At 47.3% G+C, this 23,750-nt stretch overlaps 1 protein-coding gene across 2 annotated transcripts in view; it reads left to right on the top strand.

The window, feature by feature from the left end:
* The first annotated feature begins 1,354 nt into the window (after positions 1–1,354).
* Positions 1,355–23,750, top strand: part of COL26A1 (collagen type XXVI alpha 1 chain) — a 193,802-nt gene continuing 171,406 nt past the window's right edge. The window contains exon 1 of one of the 2 annotated variants that reach the window (XM_081053623.1): positions 1,355–1,695. In XM_081053623.1, coding sequence (XP_080909749.1) covers positions 1,538–1,695 — 158 coding nt within the window. In that variant the 5' untranslated portion in view covers positions 1,355–1,537. The remainder of the gene's footprint in view (positions 1,696–23,750) is intronic. The other variant, XM_081053624.1, reaches the window with a different exon arrangement.

Below are 23,750 nucleotides of genomic sequence, written 5' to 3'. Positions count from 1 at the left end.
TGCTTACAAATTCCCGGGGCTATGTGTGACCTCATCATTTATTGTATGTTAGCCAACTGCCCAAGGAGCACAGTTCAGATTCCTTTTGGGGGAGGCACTGAAAAATCCCCTGATAACCCAAATTCTCCAGATCTTTTAGGCCTTGGGAGAGGGATGGAGGATCAGATGAAGGAAGTGGTCCTAGGTCCAAGTTATGTTTCCAATTAGAGAAATTCTGAGATGGACTCTATTTATCCAGATTCCTAGATGGAGACTCTGGTCTTGGGAAGTGTGGAAGTTCCATTTAACAGGCCCTGGCAGGAGTTGAGGGAATTGAGTGGATAAGGATGGGTAGTTTGGGGAGAGGGTGAAGTGGGTTGGATATATCTCGGGATGTGTATTCCAAAGGTACCTATGGGATGTGTACATATTGGGATGTGCAAACAACAGGGCAAAAGCCACAGGAGTGCTGCAGTCCATCGAGCACTTCCATATTGAATGGGCTTTCCAGTCCTATAGGCATTTTACAGACAGCAAACTCCCCACTGTCAGCAGGGCAGAGCCATCCTTGGGCCTCTGCCAGCCTCTAGAATGCTTTTGGGAGAATTTGAAGGACTCCCAGCTTGGGGAGTGAGGCACATGATGGATTCAGGTCACACCTGTCCCTTAGGTGGGATACAGTGTGTTGGGGATCCTGCAGTCCAGAAAAGACCTACTTGGGGGCAGGCTGGCCATGGGCTCATGTGTGATCTGGGATTCAGCCTTTTCACCTGTAAAAGGTGAAATTGTATTACATCTCCCCCAGTTCCTTTCCAGATTGGATGCCTCACGCATCCGTGATTCTAGGGACAACTTCTCACCCAAATTGAGAGCTTCCCTCATTTCCAGCTACTTCTCACCTTGGAGACACAGCTGGAGAGGTAAGGGTTGGAGGTGAAAGGGGGAAAGGATTCTGGGGAAGCCTGGGTGTGCAATGGTTTGGTCCAAAGAACCCTGGACAAGGAGCACGTGTTTTTCTGGCTTACCTTTTTTGAGCCTCAGTTACCATCTCTGAAAAATGGGCATGGTACAGCCTCATAGAGAGAGCAATGTTGGTATTAAACAATTTTGCCAGGTGAAACTGCCAGGTACAGAGTGGGTGCTCCATAAGCGTTTGCAGACCCGAAGAGGGTTTGGTTGGGAAGGTTCTAAAGATTGTACATGCGGGGACCCAGGCGCAAGATCTGGCTTGCAGGGCATGCCGCTTCTAGGACCCCCAGAGGAACTCAAACCCCAGCTCTGAGGCCACTGACGCCTCCTCCGCCCCGGACCGCCGAGGGTTAATGAGAAAGCCCCACGCCCCCTTTGACGGCACAGAGCCCACCTCGCAGAATTTGAAAAGGCAGCCCTGGAGAGGCGTGGGCGCCCTCCAGACACTCCCAGCTCGGACCCGGGCTCTGCTCGCTCGCCGGCTCGCTCGCTCTGCTCCGGGCGGGGCCGCGGGTTCGGTCCGGCCGCCGGTGCGCTCCCGACTGTCCTCCCGCCCGGGACTCCGGGCCCCCGCGGGCGGCCGCGCAAGATGAAGCTGGCTCTCCTCTTGCCCTGGGCGTGCTGCTGTCTCTGCGGGTCGGCGCTGGCCACCGGCTTCCTCTACCCCTTCCCGGCCGCAGCCCTGCAGCAGCACGGCTACCCCGAGCCGGGCGCCGGCTCCCCCGGCAGCGGCTACGGGGGCCGCCGGTGAGTACGAGCGGCGGTGGGGCCTGGGGGCGCCGGGCGGTCGAGGACTGGGGGCTGGGGACGCAGAGTGGTCCGGGGCTGCAGACAAGGACAGTGGGGGCTGGGGGCTGGGGACGAGGACAGTGGGGGCTGGGGGACCGGGCGGAGGGCCTGAAGGTGCGGGGCCCACCCTCTCTCCTCTTTTCCTTGCTCTCACAACCTTCGCCCCTTCGGCTCCCGGCTGCTAGTGGAGGTGGCTGAAACCTGCGGCCGGGGCGCGGAGCAGGCAACCGCGGCCGGCTGGGGTTGTGCGGCTCCGTCCCCGGACGTGGCCCGGCTCACATGGCCCCGCCGCGCTTACCTGCGCGGCCGCGGCTTTGTGTTGGGCAGCAGGTTCCCGGGTTGCCAAGGCCGTGCGTCCAGGTCCCCCGCCTCTCCTGTCTGCTGCCCAGGGACACCGGAAGGGCGGTTCTGTGCGGTGTTTGGGGCTGGGACCTCGGAGGAGACGCCCCCGCGGCGCCCCAGCCTCCTGGGGACGTAGAACCGGCTCTGATCCGATGGTTCCGCGCTGGGTTTAGGAAGAAGCCGGGTCCCTGAGCTCGCGGTCCCGGGACCCACGGCTGCCTCCTCCTTCGCCGGCAGGTGGCGCCCTGGTCACCGCTGCGACGCTTAGGGCAGCATCTCCTCACCCGGCTGTTGAATTCCCCCAGAAAACGCGTTAGCACGCAAGTAAAAGTTGCCAAATGCCTCATTTGCGCAACTCACTCGAATTTGGCTTTTCTCCATTTAATAGTAATTACGACTCACACGGCTGTAATAGGTCTCTAGAACACACACCATGCATTCATACCGTCCATCTCTTTTGATCCTAAAACCACTCCAGGATTAGCTATTCGAGTGTTATCTTTCCTTTAATTGAGGAAACTGAGGCCCAGAAAGAGAGACAGAGAGAGAGAGAGGTCCTCAATTCGGTGGCAACTCAGGACTCGACCTCCTGAATTCTTTCTCCCAATCCTGTAATTTCTACGGCATCACTCCGCTTGTGGAGGAAGGCAAGAGACCCCAGTTCTTTTCTCCTCCTATTTACCAAACCCGGGAGTGCGACCAAGATGAATTCTGGCAATGTCTTATAGGAAGGAGACAGGGATATTTTGTGCTGGGAAGAACGTGCATTTAATGGCTGGATAAGGCGAGACTCAGAAAAGCTTATAAAAGTGCTCTGGAAAACTGCATGCAATTTTATGTCCCTCATTCTGTTTGGAAATACTTACCCAAAGCTTCTATTAGTATTATTCTCCAAGCACCCACAGTAGTGTGGCCTCTGCACACTTCCATATGAGAATAGTCTGAAAAATAAGCTTTTCAAGTTGCAGAATGATATGTGTAGCATGATCTCATTTATGAAAAAAAAATTCTGATCTATGTCTAGGTATATAAGTGCCTGGAAAGAAAACGTAGGAAACCGTTTTCACGGCTTCCTGTATGGAGAGACCTTGGGCTGAAGTGGGGGGAGGGGAGAGAGTAAAAGAGAATGTCATTTTTTTTTTATCTCTGTCTGCTTGTGTCTTGTTTGCATGTTTTACAAGAAGCGTATATTCATGCATTACTTTTGTAATTAAAAAGTGTAGGGGGGGGTGGTGGGGAAAGGCTCCTGCAGCCTGGAATATTAACTCTTACAGGAGCAAGAGGTGAAGCCATGAAGGAAGTGAGGGCATGAGGATGGGGGTCTGGTGTTTGGTGGGCTGGAACTTGGGGACCTCTGCAGAAACTTGGAAGGGATCCTTTTAGCACAAATAAAAAGAGGCCCAAACAAATGTGGTCATCTTCCAGAACTCTTTCCATCAAGTGGGAGCAGAGAGAAGGTATAATTAGGTTCAGGATGGATCTGGATGAATCTGTGGAAAATGGATTCCCAAATCGGATACCGGGAAGTGTTAAGGAGGTGTGGGGCAGGTTCCAGGAGCTTGAGTCTGACGCTCCAGCTGAAACAGCCCTTCCACGCAAAGCCCAGAGTGAGATTGCGGGCTTGAGCTGGCCTGGTTGCACATGTGCCTGTGTCTTAGGAGCTGTCAGTCACAGGTGGCCCTGTCCTTGAAATTCAAGAGCCAGAAGCAAAGGGCTTGGGGACAGCATTTGGCATGATACCCTTCACAGCTTTGGCTCTGTCCGTGTGTTTATAGTGGCTTGGTCTCAGTTGATGGGCAAAGCGACAGAGCTGTTTTTGACAAATAGTCTTCCTTTATTTCATGATATTGTTCCTGTTGGCATCTGATTTTTGGATGTGGTTTGTGTTCTCCCTTCTGTGTGTGTGTGTGTGTGTGTGTGTGTACTCGTGTGTGTGCCTGTCCCCACCTTCCTGGGCCAGGCAACGAGTGCTGGGGGCATCTTGCCTTACCCAGGGGTGTTTGGCTCTGGTCATCTCTGTCAGAAGCCCAGGGTGGACCCCATTGTTTAAGCTATTTTGGCAAAAAGAAGAGAACGCCAATACCTCAGAGGGCTGTTTCCAGTAGAATCTTGAAGCCCTGTGTATGGGCCACTAATGGTTTTCGCCAGCCACACAGCTGTTCAGATGCCAAATAAAAGATGAAGGGAAATGGAACATTAATTGACTGGAGGGCTGCACGAAGGATCCAACACCCCAACTTCCAGCCCCAGTTCTTCCATTCTACTCTAGTAAGTTTGTGACACTCTGTAAAGTATGCAAATCTCACTCACCTCTTTCCTTCCCTCCCTCCCTCCCTCGCTCCCTCCCTCCCTCCCTCCCTTCTTCCTTTCCTCCCTTCCTCCCTCCCACAGATGTGTAGCAGGGGTCTTGTCTGTTGTCTCCTCCTTACCTCTGTATTCAACCCAAAAGGGGCTAAAACAGCAGCTGGTGATCAGAGCTCAGGGCACAATGAATGAGACTGGAGAAGGGCCTGTACCTCATCCTCAGCTGGAGCGGGGAGAAGTTTTAACCTGGATAAAATATAAAGTTTAATACTGTGTTTCCCTGAAAAGACCTAGCCGGACAATCAGCTCTAATGGGTCTTTTGGAGCAAAAATTAATATAAGACCCAGTTTTATTTTACTATAAGATCGGGTCTTATATAATATAATACAATATAAGACCGGGTATAATGTAATATAATATAATGTAATATAATATAATACCAAATATAATATAATACCAAATATAATATAATACCGAATATAATACTGGTCTTATATCAATTTTTTTTTTGCTCCAAAAGACGCATTAGAGCTGATTGTCTGGCTAGGTTTTATTTTTGGGGAAACATGGTGGATAGGTAGCCACATGCTGCTGAGCAAATTACTTAAATTATCTAAGTGTGTTTGGAGCAAAAATTATAGTAAAATAATTATTTTACTATAATAATTTTATAATAAAATAATTATAGTAAAATAAGACTGGATCTTTAACATAATATAATATAATATAATATAATACCGGATCTTATATTAATTTTTGCTCCAAAAAACGCATTAGAGCTGATTGTTCAGCTAGGTCTTATTTTTGGGGAAACACTGTATTAGTTACTGGAGTGAGAGTATTCTTCTGACTAAGAGAAACCAGAAGAGCTGTGGGACCTGCTGGGTTTCAGCAGAGGAGAGAATGAATATATCCAGAGAGTGGGTCCATGGACAAAAAACAGCGTTCCTTTTTGCTTCTTTCCTGAAGAATGGTGCTCATTCCACAAAACACTTACTCCTCTATAGGGTCTGAGGCCCAAGGACAAATGGAAGCCACATACCATAGGGCTAAATATCTACAGGCTGTGAATTAAGCTACCGATGTTTAAATAAGTAGGTTCTGTCCTCCAACCTTGATGAGTATACCTTTGCAATGACCTGGAAAGCCAGGTTCAAATGAGGAGTTCTTAGATGCCTTAGAATTCTGGACTGGAAGATGGTGGCAAGGGGAGGTGCTGGCCCCGGGCCCATTCTCTACCCTGGATTCCTCCTACACTGTGAATGGCCTTATGCACAGGCTTATGCACCACCCAACCTGCATGTCCACACCCCTTGGCCTAGGAATGGGCACACTGGCTGTGGGGGTCTGCCCTGGCAGGATGGCCTGGGAGAAATGGCCCTGGAATTAGGCTCAGAGCCTTTTGGGCAGGGAACCTGGGTCCCCAGACCCAGGTGTAGAAGGAGGCAGGAGCCTGGGTGGCTGCTTTCTCTTGGGCCCTCAGACTCGTCATCTCACGGGAGGGGCACAGCTAGAGGAGACCAGAGCAGGGTCCTCTCAAGTGAAGGGCCCCAGGGTAGGGCCTCCTTGTCCAGGGTAGGGCCTCCCTATGGATCTAAAGGCCACTGCTCCTCTCACCGCAATGGGGTGGGGACTCTGGTGCTGCCCTAATTCATAATGTGGATTTGTACAAATTCTTTAACTTCCCTGAGCCTGTTTCTGGGTCTGCATGCTGAGTACTCTATGGAGACCAGGATTTGGGGTGTGAGGAGCGTTGCTAGTTGCAGGGGGCGGAGCCCACCATCCCTTGCGGGACTCCAGGAGTTGAACTGGCAACCTGTGGTTGAGAGCCCACTGGCCCATCTGGGAATCGAACCGGCAGCCTTTGGATTTAGGAACACAGAGCTTCAACCCCCTGAGCCACCAGGCCGGCCCAAAGGTTGGCTTTTTAAAGCCCATCCTAATATAGCTACGCGGTATTAGTTATTTCTCTCATGCCTCTGTTTCTTTGCATATGCTATTTCATTTTCTTGGAATGTCTTCCCCTGCTGAGCTAGATGCCCTCCTGGGAGCACCTGAAACAGTCTGCTTACCTCTATCTCAAGGTTTCTCCTTGAGTGCCCTTGACATGGTAGACTGGATAGTCCTTTGCTGTGGGACCGTCTGTGCATTGCAGAATGTTCAGCAGCTGCCCTGGCTTCTACCCACTAAAGGCCAGTAGCACAGACTCTACTTCGCAACTGTGACAACCAGAAATGTCCCTAGATACTGCCAGATGTCCCCTGAAGGGCAAAATTGCACCGTTAAGAACCACTATTCTCTCTGAAGCTGAACATTCTGATTTGTGGGACATTTAAAAAAAAATACTGTATTTAAATTTTTTCAATAGAAACTTTCAAGCCTACGCACAAGTGGATGGACCCTCTCTGAGATTTGCCAACCATTACATTTTGCCACACTTATTTCACCTTCCCTCCCCAAATACTTTTTGTATGTGTATATGCTCATGCATGTGTAGCATTTTAAAATAAATCCCAGACTCTTGTTCATTCCACTGGTAATATTCAGTATATGAGGTCAGACAATTAAGTTTGTGAATTTATTCTAGAAAAAGTGCTACATACCTCATTGCTGAATATCACTACGGTCAACTTCGAAGTACTCCCCTTGGGAAGCTATGCCCTGATGACAGCACCTAACCCACCCTTCAAAGCAACTTTTTGAATTCTGTCTGGAATGGCCATCAAAGCTGTCATTGAATTACCCTAGATGTCCTGAACGTCATCAAAATGTCTTCCTTTCAATATTTTCTTTATCTTAAGGAAAGAAAGAAGTCATTGGGGGCCAGATCAGGTGAGTAGGGAGGGTGTTCCAATACAGTACTTGTTTACTGGCTAAAAACTCCCTCACAGACAGTGCCGTGTGAGCTGGTGCATTGTCGTGATGCAAGAGCCATGAGTTGTTGGAGAAAAGTTCAGGTCGTCTACCTTTTTCACGCAGCCTTTTCAGCACTTCCAAATAGTCAACTTGGTTAACTGTTTGTTCAGTTGGTACAAATTCATAATGAATAATCCCTCTGATATCAAAAAAGGTTAGCAACATGGTTGCAATGAGTTTGCGAACTTAATTGTCAGATGGTGTTCACCTGATTCCTTACCACCATGCCGTTACTACATCTATGAAACTCACAATCATTCCCTACTACCTCTACTACTACTCCTCCTCCTCTACCTCCTCCTCATTATTATTATTTATTCCTTATTATTGGATTTAAAGTTCAATCCACATTCAGATTTCTCTAACAAAAAAATTTCTTTATTCTTTGTTCAAATTTGGATCAAAATAAAGTCCACTTATTGGTTGTTGTGTCTCTTTAGTCTCTTTTGATGTAGAAGAGTCCTTTCTCTTTAACAAGAGTGCTTTTCCCCCCATGACATGATTTGTTGAAGGCCTGTTGTCCAGTAGAATACCCATGTTCTAGATTTGGCTAATTGCTTCCAAGTGGTGTAATTAATTTGATCCTCGACTCCCTGTATCTCTTTTATATTGGTAATGAGATGTAAAGATTTGATTAGATTTAATATCTCTTTTTTTGGGGGGGGCAAGAATGCTTCATAGGTCCAATTTATCATATCATATCAGGGTGTGTTGTGAACTGAATGCTGTGCTCCCCCCAATTTCATGTGTTGAAGCCTTACCTGCAATGTGATGGCATTTGGAAGTACCATCTTTGGGAGGTGATTATATTTAGACAAGGTCATGAGGGTAGGGCCCCATGATGGGGTTAGTGTTTTTATAAGAAGAAGGAGAAAGATCAGAGGTCCCCCCGCCTCTTTTTCTCTCTGCCACGTGAAGACACAGAGAGCAGGCATCTGTCTCCAAGCCAGGAAGAGGGTGCTCACCAAGAATGGAATCTACCAGCACTTTGACCTTGGATTCCCTAACCTCCAGATCTGAGAAATAAATGTGTGTTGCTTCAGCCACTCAGTCTATGGTATTTTGTTACGGCAGCCCGAGGTGACTGGTATGGGAGGACACGATGTCTTTTCCGAGAGAGCTGGGTGTTATTCACCAGAACACCCCTGCCTGCAGGTTTCCCCCTGTATGTTTCTCTTTTCCTTGCAATTTATTGGTTGAAGAAACTAGGCCCGATATAGGGTTTTCCTTGTTCAGCAGTTTGTTGATTATATCCTCATGGTACCTGTTAACATGTTTCTCTGTCTTCGGTATTTCCAGAAAACTAAAAATAGGATAGAGAGGCTTGATTGGATTTTGCTTCTTCTCCTCTTCCTCTATCATTATTATTATCATTATTATTATTTTGTCAAAATTATCTCTTTGGTTGTGTACTAGTCGTCCATCAAGAATCATCTAACAATGTCTGGTCATCTCCCTGCCTTGTGATCTTTCTCTACATCATTATTTTGTGAAAGGTTGCAAAATGATCCTATTCTAATTGACATTTCTTTTTCATTTAATTACTGGAATACTTGTATAAGTAATTTTCCCATTATCTACTATTTGTAGGTAGCCATGTTTTGAATTGTTTTTCAGTTTATCTTTCCATTGTTTCTTTTTGCAAATGTAAGTGTGTGTGTTTGTGTGTGTGTGAATCTGCCTCCTCCTTTTCTTAAAAAGTGCTTGGCTTTTTTTTTTTTTTTTTTGCTTTACAATATGCTATGGAGACTGTTCTATATCAGGGCATAGATACCTTCTGCATTCATATTTTGTTTTCACAATTTTTTAAATTGTGGTTAAAATACACATTGCAAAATTTACCATCTTAACCATCTTTAAATGTACAGTTCAGTGGTATTAAATACATTCATAGTATTGTGCAACCATCAGCACCGTTCCTGTCCAGAACTTTTCATGTCTCCTGCATTCATTTTCACAGCTCCATGCAGTTTATTCAGCTCGTCCCCTACTGAGAGACATTGTGTTTTTCTAATCTTTTGTGTCACATATAATGCCACATTACGTTATTGTGCATTATTTATTTCATATTTTCGCTAATGAATCCTTAGTAGAATATATTTTTTAAAGTGGGTTTTCTGAGTGAAAGTGTAAAGACATACGTAATTCTGCTAGATGGTGTCAAATCACCTGCCAGAGGGGTTACACCATTTTGCATTCCCACCAGCACTTTTTCCTTGGGACACATTTTGAAGAAGCCACTATATTGATGCCGGATCAAAATGGCCTTGCGGGGATGAGAGTAGACTTCTCTGGCCTATACCACCTGGAAGCCCTGGCCATCTCTAACATTTGCGGGGCTGGAGGCCAGGGTACAGATGACTACCCACATACCATATGTCTCAATATTTAAAAGTTATTAAGTTTACAAACTGTTAAATAAAATATATTCTCTCATTGACTTTGACAAACACACCCTCCTAATGACCCAGGGGGCCAGGCTCATGTTTAGAAGCCCTGTCTCCCTTGAATTTTGTCCTGGACCCAGTGGTGCAGGGAGAGCCACCCTTCACTTTCCTTCTTGTCCCAGCTGACTCCTTGCCCCTGGTACACACATATTGTGGACACTTTGGCCCTAATCCAGACCCCTCCCCCACCCTAACATCTGCCACATGGCCATACCTTGTACTCAGCTGTTTGGGGAAGGAATTCCAGGTCCTTGGGTACCTGCGCTTAGTCTACAAGTGGGGTGTGGGCGCTGGGGGTCATGTGCTCTTGGCCGCATAGTCTCCTTGCCCTGTGGGGAGGGGCGTGGCTGGAAGTGGGGCCCTTGAAAGCACAGCGCAGAGGGTGAGGCTCTTCTTGCCCAGGTTGAAGGCAGTTCTGTGTAAATGTCACCTCTGGGGAGATGTAGAGGTAGCCCTGCGGATGGAGTGAGGACATGTGTATTCCAAACCTTCGAAAGTTGGATGACTTGTCACCAAATGTCCTCAGTCATAAAAGCTGTATCACAGTGACTGAGTTAAGTTGTTTGCGTTCCTTCTTAAATGTTTCCTTCTCCTATCTTTCCTGCCTTAACTGCTCTTCACCCCTCGGTAAACTGTGAGTGCCAAGGGGACATCACCCAGGGCTCAAAATAGAGTTCGGCTCTGCTGATTGTGTTGAGTGAACCCAATTGCATCCACCAGGGACCCACCAAGACCATGACGGTAGAGTGGGTGTGGGTCCTACTGAGGGTCACTCTTCAGTCCCCATGGCATCAGTCACACAGTGGTCCTAGACGTATAGACTCCTTTCAAAAATAACAAGGTGCTTCAGGAGGGAATGCTCCAGGATTGCTCACAGGGACTCATTTCTGCTCTTTTTGAAACACGACTATTCTGTTCAGGGATTTTGCCCATTTTCAGCCGATTCTAAGAAGTCATGGCATGGAATTCAGAACTTGCGACTGCTTTTTGTTTTCCATTTAGAAACTCTCTGGCAAGTCAGTTTAGGAAAGGGTCTGATCCCTGACACGACACTGCTGCAGCGGGACTTGTCTCTCTCCCCACTTCTCCTTCTTCCCTTTGTCTCTCCCTCCTAGTCTCCCCCCTGCATTCATGTCTCCCTAGGCAGGACCATTTGACCAGTGCAGAGTCCAGAGCCTTTTGCTAAGCAGAGTCCCATGCTTGGAGTTTAATGCTTTGTGCTCACCATCTTGAAATTCTCAATACTCTTATTTTTAAATATGTGCTTTGTAAGTGAAGTCTGATGAGAACAAGGAGCATACTCTGGGACTTGATCGTCAGCTTGTGTCATGTTCCACCTCACACCGCCTCCTAACCCCTCCCTGGGGAGGTTCGCAGCTGCTTGCTTCGCACCCTCTGGCACCCCAGGTCCACTGGCTTCCACCTGTCCACCCCTGCCCAATGACTGCTGCCACCTCTGCCTCTGGCTGGTGGTTTAGTACTTTTAATGGCACATTCTCTCCAGCTCTTTTTTTAAAGGAGGGTGCAGCTCCCAGTGTCCCTTGCAGGGATTGAACCGGCAACCTTGGTGTTATCAGCACCACGCTCTAACCAACTGAATTGCCCGGCCACCCCCATCTCCAGTTTTTTATTTGCACTGAGTCCTACAAATTATTTAGTTGGTCTTGCTCCCATGCTAGGAAGAGCATCCCCTAAAGAAGCAGAGCGCTGATGGGCTCATCATGACGAACTGGGGAGATAAAAGAATTGGATAGCCAGCCCTATCCCTCACTCAGGAAGTGCAGAGCCTGGAGATGGGTTTTAATGGCCTCCCAGGTGCTTCTTTTGGTGCAGCCAGGTTTAGGAAGCACTGCATGGAGAACAGAGTTTCTTGAGATTCTTTCATCATGACCCATAATAAGAAATACCTTTTATATGGTGACTGAGCATGCCTGCCGACGCACGCACACATACACATCTGAAACAAGTTTCACGAAATAATGCTTACTGTTACCATATGTGATACTGTCTTTTTTATTGTATTTCATAAAAAAGTGCTTGCCAAGACTCAGAAAATGGATTCCACAGCCCCTTCAGGTTAAGACCTGCTGTGGGAGACCCCACTTCCTGGGGGAACGCAGGGCACTCTGCTTCCCGCACTCCTCAGTTCCTGCGCACGTGTGCACACATGCGCGTGCACCTGGACCTCCAGATGATCTCTGACTCTGAAGTCTCTTGCTTATTGCCTCGGCTAAGCTGAGGTGATGAAGTGTCCCCTCCTCACTCCAACGCCTCTCCCATACCTCGGCTCCACCCTCTTCTGGGACAGTCACAAACACCCCTCCTTCAGGAAGTCTTCCCAGACTGACCTCCTTGCTCTGTTCACCTGTCTGTGGGCAGCTTCCTGCGCCTCTTGTATCTATGACTGATTGTGGTTTGGGTCCTGAGAACTCACTTCCCACCTCCCTTCCCCGCAGATGGAATCATTTCTCCTACCTGTTTATGTCTTAGCGTGGCCCTGACTGTCCTGCCCGGGGACATGAGTGCATGAGCCTGCGCTGCCCACCACACACCCCTGCCTCTTGGGAATGTGAGCTTATCCAGGCCTGGCACTTAACTGCCCAACCTTCACTGGACCCACAGTAGGCAGGCTGGAGCTGGGGACTGAAATGGGAGGGTAGGGGCACTGCCCCAAGGCCTGCACAGGTACCCTGGTGCCTTATTTCAAGAAGTTACTATGAAGCACCTACTGTGTACTTGGCGCTGGGGCTGGGGGTAGTGAGATGATTAATGATTCAGATCCAGCCTCTGCCCTTGATGAGCTCAGAGACTGGTTGAGGAAGGCAGACCCGTGAGCAAGTGTGGAATTTGGTACAAATGTGTGCAAAGTGGGGTGGGCAGGCAAGGGACATGTGAGCAGTTACTTGTCTAGGGGAGTTAAGGTGTGTGGGAGTTTGGGTGTCTTTGTAACTCAGTTTTCTCCCTCGTAAAATAGGGATGATCATAGTATTTACTTCAGAAGGTTGTTCTAGGGCTTAAGTGAGTTAATAAAGTGCTTAAGAAAACATGTAGTGAACCCTATTAGGGTTTGTGACGTGTAGTGTGCTAATGTGCTTTGCAATGTCGGAAGGATGGGATTGTCACAACACAGGAAGCCATGGAACCCTTTGTTAGGATGGTGTTCCAGACGCCAGGTGTTGGGAAACGCTGGCCTGGTGGATAGGGCTATATGCCAAGGAGCATATAGGAGTCACGTGTTAAGTGGGTCTTACAGGATGAGCAGGGTGGTCTCAGCAGTGACTGGGGCGTACATTTTGGGTGAACAGAACAACCATGTGAGGGCAGGGAGGCGTGACACGCCTGACATGTGGTTAGTGCAGTTGAGCTCCGAATGGCTGGAGTGTGGGCTGCGGGCAGGCAGGGGGCAGGCTGAGCCTTTCGAGCCTGTGTGCAAAGTCCCTTTTCTGCCACCCTAAGGAGCTTGGGTTTTATGTCAATTCAGGATCAAATTGGGTCTGGTGCCAGCTTTGCTGGTGGGGGAAGACGAGGCAGAGAAGAAGAACCAGAGGAGGGAGGCCAGCTAACAGTGTATGGAGACCTGAAGTTGCAGAGGCAGTGGCGATGGAACAGGGGGAGAGGAGCGCTCAGAGTCCGCAGCTGGCAGTACCCCGTCACTCTGTGGACTGGGGATAGGCAGGGACAGGTTGCAAAGTGGGGCTCCTGGCCCTCCCAATGCTTGGGGGCTGCTGGGGGACGGCTGCTTGCTTCTGAGAACATAGCAAAGACTCTTCAGTGTTTTCTCGGTTTTGACAGAAAGGCAGTCATGCACCCTGTGTTTTTGTAAAACACTTATGTTTTTCCTCCACGGGGTTTTGTAGCCAAATTTTAGCATCCAACACCTGGCTTGCATATACCAGGTATTCCATGGCTGCTTGTTGCGTGAATGAATGAACGAATGCCTTGACTTCTCTCCTCTGGGAAACTGAGACCATGGCCTCTGCCCCCATGCAGTTCTGTCATTCTGAAGGGTCCTGGAGAGAAGCCTTGTCTTCCCTTTGTCCCCACCAGGCCAGTTCTGGAAACCACATTTAGAAGAGCCACGGAGGCCACACGCTTTAGGGGTTCCTGCTTCTTCCTTTGAAGTAGGAGTGGGTGGAAAAGGGGGAGTTTTCCTGAAAATCACACTGAATGGCCTTTTCCTAGGCCCCAGGGTTTTCTGAATCTCCTCTCCCTTCATCTCACTCTCTCTCCCCCACCCCAGCTTGTCTGTTATTTTAAAATCCATTCCCAGAGAAACAATTCCTATGGCAATAAGAACACCACTCCAGGCTTCTCTTGGCTTGAACTGGTCCGACACTTCATTGCCGCTTCGAGAGTGTGTGAGCTGGACCCCAACCAACTCTGCCTGGGGCGGGGGAATAGAGTAACAATAACTAACTGTTAGAGGATTTTCGGGAATCCTGCAGCAGATCCTATGGAACAAGACACACGGCATACTGTTCTCCCCTCAGAGGAGTCAGAGGTCCCAGCCTTTCTTCCCTGGTCTTCCTTTTCTTGTCCCAGAAACCAGGCTCTAGATGTTTCTCTTCGGTGGCCTGTACGAGACCACCTTGAAAGGAGCTGGACATAGTCCAGGTTAATTCTGTAACACTCGGGGAGAGAAGAGGGGGCTCCCACAGGCTCGCGCCTTGCTGTCTGCCCCACCCCCAGCTGCCTCCAGAATGATCTGCAAAAGGTCAGAGCTGGCCAGGCTGCCTGCTGACCTTTGCCAGCTCCCCCTGCCTGGATGTTTCCGGAGCTTGTTCTGTCAGGTGTTAATGGGAGTTATGAGAAGAAGCTTGGAAGTGCTTGTGAAACAAACTCAAGAGTTTCCTTAATAAAAAGGGAGGGTGTGAAGAGCAGGCTCTGGAGCCAGGCTGCCTGGGTCTGAATCCCTGCTCTGGGTGGCCCTGCTTGAATCACCTGACCTCTTTGTGCCTCAGTGTCCCCATCTGTAAAACGGGGATGATCATAACATTTACTTTATCAGGTTGTTCTGGGGCCTAAATTGAGTTACTATTATTAAAGTGCTTAGGACAATATCTTGTAAACACTATGCAGCCTCGTAAAATGATAAAGGCTTTCCCAGAGCGGGCAGTGTGCTGATGGGCCTCGCAAAGCTTGGGAAATGGGGAATTTCACAGACGTGTGAAGCCACCAGCACCTTTTCCAGGGAGCGTTTCATTAAGATGGTGTGCCAGATGATGTGCTTTGGGAAACGCTGGGTGAAGGTTAGATGCCTCAGCAGTTTATACTGCCCCTCACCCTTGGGAGCTGGCCCTAAGCTCTCTCGCCAGGGTTGTTTCCAACCTCAGCGTGCAGTCACCTACCCTGGTGCTTTGGGGGAGCCAGAGGAATACAGAATCGAAGGTCCCTTGGGACTCCTGCTCAGGTTTTCAAGGCTTCGAGTGAGGAGTGGGGGGCTGGCCTCGCTCCCAGTGGAAGCACAGCCACTGGAGGAAGAACAAAAAGGTGAGCTCACCCCCAGAATGAGAATGGGGAGCAGGTTAGAGGGCCTGGGAGCCCGAAATGCCTATGGTGAGGTCAGGGGCCAAGGAGTTCTACCAAACTTCGTGTCCCAAGGGGTGTGACAGCCAAGGGAGCCCCAAGTGCTTTTTCTGGCGAGTCTCCTGCAGCTGGCCTGTCATGACTTGCCAGGGGACCCACAGTCAAAGAGGCACTTCCCTCATTGACTCGGTGCCTCACAAGTAACATGAAACTAATAGGATTGGGCTGAGATCAAATGAGGAAATGGGTTAAATATGCAGACTAATTATTACTCAGCGGTTCCTGCTCACTGGATAAAGGCCCCGCTTTACAGATTTACATCTCCCTCACTCTACTGCTACCTCTCTGAACAAAATTGGGGCGCACCAACACTTGCTGGAGGGTGTGTGTGTGTGTGTGTGTGTGTGTGTAAGTTGTTCGCACCCATGAAGGGCTGCGGTTTGCAGCTCAAATACTTTATGTCTTTGTTTAAAAGTTTCTGGCCCCCCACTCCTCCCCACTTTTGGAAGGATAGGGACTGTGTGGCATTTGCTGAGAAGCCCAGTTCGTAGCACTAGGAGGCCCAGCAGAGTCTTCTCTGCTTGGTGCCATTGTGAAAGGCTCAGGCTTCTCTCTTCTCTAGGGGGTAGCCTCTGGAATGAGGCCTTGCTGCAGGCTGCCTGCCCACCCTGCCACCCTGCTGTCCCCTGGAGGCATCAGGGCCTGTTATACACCCTGGGCCTGCCATTCGCATTTGGGAAGCCTTTGTGGGAAGGTGGCAGTTTCCTTCTGATTTGGCTCCGGCTGTCTATGCCCCAGCCAGTTGCCTCTGGCATCTGACATTTTTGTCATTCCTGCTCCCCTAGAAGGGCTTATCTAGGAAATCAGCACTTCCCTCTTCCTGTCCCTCTGTGATGGACTTGGTCACAAGGTTCTTGGGGTCTCAGAGATCTCAGCCTGACTGGGCACCTCTCCCTCTCCCCCCATTTCTGGGGTTATGAAATCCTGGGCCTCTACAGGGTTTGCCATGCCCTTCCTCTCATTTGTTCCACAGTGATGATGATAATTAAATCAGACCCTGAAACTCTTCACGCAAGAGCACTGAACATGTGGGTTTCCCTGGAGAAGCAGCTGAGCAGGTGGGAGAGACCCCTACTTCAGGGGCTGAGAGAGATCTCTGTCTTCACCCCTTGTCTCTCTGGGTGCTCTGCTCACCACCAAGTTTGCCTTTTAACTTCAAGCCACTTCCTGCCTCAGGGCCTTTGCACCACCTAGATCAGTCTTTGTTTTCTCTTGGCCTAGCTAACTTCTCAGAGATCACAGCTCAGAGATCAGCTTAACACATCACATCTTCAGGGAAACTTTTGCTGGCCCCGAAGGTGAGGTCAGGGCCCTTTGTTAAATGCCTTCAGAGCTTGTTCTCTGACTTAGAGGCTCATGATAACTGTAATATATAATTCTAGGATTATATATCAATCCTATAATTAATCAATTGATAATTAGTTAATAATTGTCTACCCTAAGGCTGTAAATTCTCTGAGGGCAGGGATCCCATCTGTCTTATTTGGCATTGTACCTCTAGGTTCTCGCAGAGTGCCTGATTACAGAGAATATCCAGAGAGAACAAACCACTTTGCAAGCTGTATTAGTTTCCTGTTGCTGCTCTAACAAATGACCGTAAACTTTGTGGCTTGAAACAACACAACTTGACTTCTTACAATTGTCAAGGTCAGAAGGCCGAAATAGGTCTCACTGGGCTGAAAGGTATTCCAAGGACTGATCCTTCTGGAGGCTCCAGGGAAGAGGCTATTTCCTTGCTTTTTCCAGCTTCTAGAAGCTGCTGGCATTCCTTGACTTATAGCTCCTTCGTCCGTCTTCAAAGGGCATCCTCCATGCTCTCTTTCCAACATTTCCTTTCTCTCTGACTCTGATCCTTCTGCCTTCCATCTTATGAGGACCCTGGTGATTAGGTGAGGCCCACCCAGGTGATCCAGATCATTTTCCGTCCTCCAAATCCTTAAGCACGTCTGCAAAGCCCTTTTTCCCATCTAAGAAAACATATTCACAGGGGTGGCCGATGAGCTCAGTTGGTTACAGTGTGATGCTGATAACACCAAGGTTGCCGGTTCGATCCCCACATGGGGCACTGTGAGCTGCACACCCGCCTTAAAAAAACAAAAACGAAACAAAACAACTCCCCCCCCCCCAAAAAAAAAAAAACACAACAAAACCCAAAGAAACATATTCACAGGTTCCAGCGATTAGGATGAAGACCCCTTTGAGGGCCATTATTCAGCCTACTGTACAAACAGAAATGAAAAGGGAAAGATACATCAGACATTTGGGGCCTTGAAGAGTTAGACTGATCCTAGATTTCAAACAGTATTAAGGACGAAAGTGGCTTTGAGCAACAAAAGCCTGTTAAGATTCAGCCTTGTGTGAAGAATCATGATAAAAGCATGACCTTTCCACACACGTTTTTGCATAGGCTGTGAGGTAGTGTTTAACTTTAGTTCCCGCCCAACCCCCCCAAACACACATTTCTATTAAATAATCCATTCTTTACCAATAATTTGAAATGCCACTTTCATCATATACTCAATTTCCCTATATACATGGATAATCCTTCTTCTGAACTTTTAACCTGATCTGGTGCAAAAACCACACTATTTTAATCTTTATTGTATGTTTTGTTAGTTGATAGAGCAATTCTTCCTTCACTGCTCATCTTTATCAAAATCATCTTAGCTGTCCTTGTACATTTTTCATTTGGGGTGAATTGTAGAATCATTTCTTCTAGTTCTATCAAACATGCTGTCTGTTGGGGTTTTGATCTAGGTTGTGTTGACTTGCGGATTAATAGAATTCAGTGTTTATAATGTTGTGTTTTTCGAGAACAAGGTATACCGCTCCATTTATCTAGATCTTGTTAGATTTTCTGCGGCATTTTATAGTTTTTATTGCTATCATGAACGAGTTCCTTTTGTTCCTTGACATTTGTAAATGTTTATGTCTGGCAAATAGGAAAACTGTTGACTTTATATCCAGCTACCTTCATGCATTTTAAAAAATATTTTATTGCTTTTTCAGGTGATTCTTGAGGATTCTCGACGTAGGGAATCCTATAGTCTCCCAATGGGTGTGTGTGTCATTGTGTGTGTGTGTGTGTGTGTGTGTGTGTGTGTGTGTATGTGTGTTATCGTGTGAGTCAAAACCTTGGTTGAGCTGGAAGGAAGGTGCTTTGTGTTTCTTACAAAGGATGACAGAAGTCAAGCAGAGAGAAAGGGGGTCTGGCAAGTGGGTGGTGCTTAGGTCCCATGCATAATCATCTCCTCTGCTCTCTCTTCTCTCATCCTTGTTCACTCTGAAGAGAGGCAGATGGTGTGTGGGTCCAGGACATGGTTAAAAGATGATAATATCTTTGCCTTGCTTCTTGGTTTATAGAAAGCACATTTCATGGTGTCAGGGTAGCCTGGATTCACCTACCTTTCCCTCCCCTGCCTTCCCCTGTTTATTAAATAAAAAGCCCAATAATGGCCTGTGGTTTCTAGACTCCTCGTAGGGCTGGTCGTTCTGATTTCAGGCTATTGTTTCTGCCATTATCGCCCATGTGTCCTCTCCCCTCCTGCCATCAGAAACAACTTATTTTTCCCGAAAACAGTGCTGGACGAGACCACGAGCTGTTAGCTTCTGTTTGGTTTTTCTCTGTCTCCCCAGCATCTGTTTGAGGGGCTCCAAACGCTGAGCTGGGGGTGGGGAGTGTGAGAGTTTACTTCCTCCCTCTGCCCAGCTTGTCCTACGCTGGGAGATACAGTTAAAATGAAAATCAAGGGCCACCTTGACTAGCAGAGCCAAACACATGAACCTGTGTCCGTCCACAGAGGTGTCGCATGTAGGTGCTGTCCCCCCAAAGTGCAGTTGGCCCAGAGCATTCCTAAGAGTGAGAGAACAATGTTTCAGACCGGCCTGACACACTCTTACAGGCTGATGCTAGCTGTCTTTTAGTCCAGGCGCTCGCCGTCCAGTTCCCTCAAATAGGCTGGGGCTGGCGGTGTAGGCTGCCTCTGGTCCCTCTGCACCTGTTGGTGAGCGTGTGGGGGAATCAGAGGGACAGCTGTGCCCTAGAGAATACAGAGGGCCAAAATAATGAGTGCGTGGAATCTTGGGACACCCTAGCAGAGAAGATTCTGGGGATTGTCTGCCTTGCTCATCACTGTATCCCTAGCACCTGCCAATATAGACCCAGAATTAAATTCATGCTTGAGGGGGGTGGGGCGTGGGTATCTGCTGGCCGTGCAGAGTTGGGTGGGTCAGTTTACAAAGGCTCAGCCAAATTGAGCTGTGGTGGGCGGGCCTGATAGCACAGACCTAATACTCAGAACTTTGGAGTCAGGCAAATATATGTCAGAAACTTGGCTGCCCCTCTAGCTGTGGGCAAGTTCCTGTTAACTTGCATCAGTTTATACATCTGTGAGATGGGACTAATCGAAGCCAGTGCCTATGGGAGCATTAGGTGAGCCATTTGAATCAGGAATGTGTGTGTTGCCCTTGGAATCCAGTGTGAGCAGTGTCCCCTGGAGCTGATCGAACTGTATTCTGGATTGTGTGGCACCTGGCCGAGTGTCTGCCATGAGCAGCTTCCCCCGGTTCTGGCCCGGCTTCCTGTACTTTTGTTTCATGCGCTTGTTCTGCACCTTGGCTGTATGCCCCCGGGGTCAGGAGCCCTGTCCTACATGGCTTTGTCTGCCAGGGCAGGTAACCCAGGGCCGAGCATGGAGTGGGGGCTAAAACAATCTCTCATTGATTCAACTACACCAGGACCAACTGGGCCGCCGCTGTGTTTACTTCCAGGCCGAGAAGTCCAAGTTGCTCAGGAGTTCGTGAGCCTGAAGTTGCATTCTAACCTGGAATGAACCAGAGAGTGAATAAGAAGCCCAGTGGACCCTGATGTGGTGTGAGGGCCCAGGCAGTTGCATGAGCAAGGGGTTTGGCAGGAAAGTCCAGTTTTCTGCCAGGTCACTGGCAGGAAGGTGGTAATGCTGGAAGTCATCTGCTTGCTGGCCTGGAGCAGCTGCACGTGGGGACAGCTGTCTGAGCTTCGGACATAGGATCTGCCCTGAGATTAATAACAGAGCCCGCCGGGAGCAGAGAGAGGCTTGGGTTACCGTACCAGGAAATTCGCCTGCCCTGCTGACAGTGGGTGGGTAGCCTGCAGGATGGATGGGCTCCGGGACCTGGGGGTGTCTGGGCAAGGCAGCTCACCACTGGTCGAGCCAAATCCACCCTCTTGGGATGTAAACTGACCCTCCCAAGAACTACTTTCTTTCCGCTGGACTCGAAACCAGCAGGAGCTGATCTCTAAGACTTATGTGAAGAGTTGGGAATGGAAACCAAATGTTGGTGTCAGGTAGAGAAAGCTGATGGAAGCCCGTGGCCCAGCAGGCCTAGGACTGGCAGAGGCTTGGGCTCTGGTGGCCAGCCCAGATGTTTAGGTGAAAGGGGCCTAACACATTTTCTTGAAGGAAAAAGTTTATTTTTTCCCCGATTATATATATTAGAGCTCCTTTGGAAATACGGAAAAGTGAAAAGAAAGAAATCATTTATAATTTCATTTTTTAAATTTAAAAATTTTCTTCTTTTTATTGTGGTAAAATACACATAACATAAAATTACCATCTTAACCACTTTTAAGTGTACAGTTCAGTGGTATGAAATACATCACATTGTTGTGCTACCATCACCACTAGTCATCTCCAGACTCTTTTCATCTTGCAAAACAGAAACTCTCCCCTCATTAGACACTAACTCCCCACTCTCCCCACAGCCCCTGGCAACCACCTTGCTACTCTATGTCTAGAAATTTGACTCCCCTAGGTAACTCATATCAGGCATCATACAGCATTTTTCCTTTTGTGAATGACTTGTTTCATTTAGCATAATGTCCTCAGTGGTCATCCATGTTGTAGCATGTGTCAGAATTTCCTCCATTTAAAAAAAATTATTAGTTTCAGGTGTACAAAACAACATAATGATTAGACATTTACACCCCTCACAAAGTGATAACTCCAACCAATCTACTACCCATCTGACACTGTACATCGCTATGACAATACCACTGACTGTATTCCCTATGCTGTACTCTACATCCTGTGACTATTTATATATTTTTAATTATAGTTGACATTCAGTATTATTTTGTATTCGTTTCAGGTGTACAGTGCAATGGTTAGGCATTTATATAATTTAAGAAGTGATAAGTCTAGTACCCATCTGATGGCACACATAGTTTTTACAACATTATTGAGTATATTCCTCAGACTGTATTTTCATATCCCCATGACTATTTTGTGACTACCAATTTGTACTTCTTAATCCCTTCACCTTTCTCACCCATCCCTCAAAACCCCCTCCCATCTAGCAACCATCAGTTTGTTCTCTGTATCTATGATTGTATTTAAATCTGCTTTGTTTGTTTGTTTATTCTGTTCTTTAGATTCCACATATAAGTGAGATAATATGGTATCTGTCTTTCTCAGTCTGACTTATTTCCCTTAGCATAATACCCTCTATGGCCATCCATGTTGTTGCAAATGGTAAGATTTCATTCTTTTTTATGGCAGAGTAATACTCCATTGTATAAATGTGTCGCGTCCCGCGTAACAAGGGCAGTGAGGAGGCGAGAAGGGGCGGTTTGGGTTAAGTTTTTAAGCAAGAAACAACCAGAGACTTAATGCAGTTAAATCTCTCCGAAGACCAGGGGTCTCAGTCTCGGAGGGCTGGAGCCCAGAATAAAGCTGGCTGGAGGTTTTTATTGAGAGGTCTACAACTACAAGAAAGCAACATTATTTCTTACAAGGTCTGTGAGGCTCAGACTTCCTAACAGAAAAATGTTTATTCCAGTTACCCTTTGTCTGTTAACAGTCGAAGCACAAGGTCCCAGGATGTTTTTACCTAACGTATGTACCTTTTCAGGATCATGTCTTTCACATTGTAACAACTCTGTTGAGAGAAGTGAAACCAGGTGCAAGGGGAAAGCCAGAGCCGGCAATAGACTTTCCCAAGCAGGGGGAAGGGGAGGCAAGGCCCCTTCCCATACCTGTCCAAGGCAACTCATTTGGGGTCCCCACTCGGTTCCGCCTGGCTTAGATTGTATCTCCCGTGAGATATCTTACCCGTCTTTGGCTGCAAACCATCTTTTGGGGACCAGACAGAGAGACATAAGGTGTAAACAAAGGATGGAACAGAGTCCCAGAAAGGCACAATTTCACAAACTCTTCTTTCCTTAAGGAAAGACATGAAGGGACATTTGGCTAGGCTGTTGTACGACAATATAAATGTATCACAATTTCTGTATCTAATTGTCTGTTGATGGATATTTCAGCTGTTTCCATATGTTGACTATTGTGAGTAGCACTGCAGTGCACAGAAGGGTGCATATATTTTTTTCGAATTAATGTTTTGGATTTCTTTGAGTAAATACCCAGGAGTGGAATTGTTGGTTCATAAAGTAGTTCTATTTTTAATTTTTTTGGTAACCTCCATACCATTTTCCATAGTGGCTGCACCAATTTGCAATCCCATCAACAGTGCATGAGGGTTCCCTTTTCTCCTCTTCCTCGCCAACGCTTGTTTGTTGATTTATTGATGACAGCCACTCTGACAGGTGGCTCATTGTGATTTTAATTTGCATTTCCCTGATGATTAGTGACGTTGAGAATCTTTTCATATGTCTATTGGCCATGTGTATGTCCTCTTTGGCGAAATGTCTATTCAGGTTGTCTGCTTATTTTTTAATTGGATTGTTTGGTTTTTCTGGTGTTGAGTTGTATGAGATTTTTAAATAAAATTTGGATATTAACCCCTTATCAGATGTATCATTGGCAAATATCTTCTCCCATTCAGTAGATTGTCCTTCTGTTTGTTGATAGTTTCCTTTGCTGTGAAAAAGCCTTTTAGTTTGATGTAGTCCCTTTTGTTTATTTTTTCTTTTACTACTCTTGCCCAAGGAGATATATCAGTAAAAATATTACTAAGGGTAATGTCTGAGAGTTTACTTCTTATATTTTCTTCTAGGACTTTTATGGTTTTAGGTCTTACATTTAAATTTTTAATCCATTTTGAGTTTATTCTTGTACATAGTGTAAGAAGGTGGTCCAGTTTCATTTTTTGCATGTATCTGTCCAGTTTTCCCAGCATCATTTATTAAATAGACTGTCTTTACCCCAATGTACGTTTTTGCTTCCTTTGTCATAGATTAAATGACCATAAAAGCATGGATTTATTCCTGGGCTTTCTATTCTGTTCCATTGACCTACATGTCTGTTTTTATGCCAATACCATGCTGTTCTGATTACTATAGACTTGTAGTATAGTTTGATATCTGGTAGCATGATACCTCCAGCTTTGTTCTTCTTTCTCAGGATTGCCATGACTATTCAGAATCATTTATGGTTCCATATAAATTTTAGGATTCTAGTTCTAGTTCTGTAAAAAATGCC

This window comes from Rhinolophus hipposideros (assembly GCF_964194185.1).
Source record: "Rhinolophus hipposideros genome assembly, chromosome: 7".
Classification (NCBI taxonomy): domain Eukaryota; kingdom Metazoa; phylum Chordata; class Mammalia; order Chiroptera; family Rhinolophidae; genus Rhinolophus; species Rhinolophus hipposideros.
This window is presented reverse-complemented; position numbering and strand designations above follow the sequence as displayed.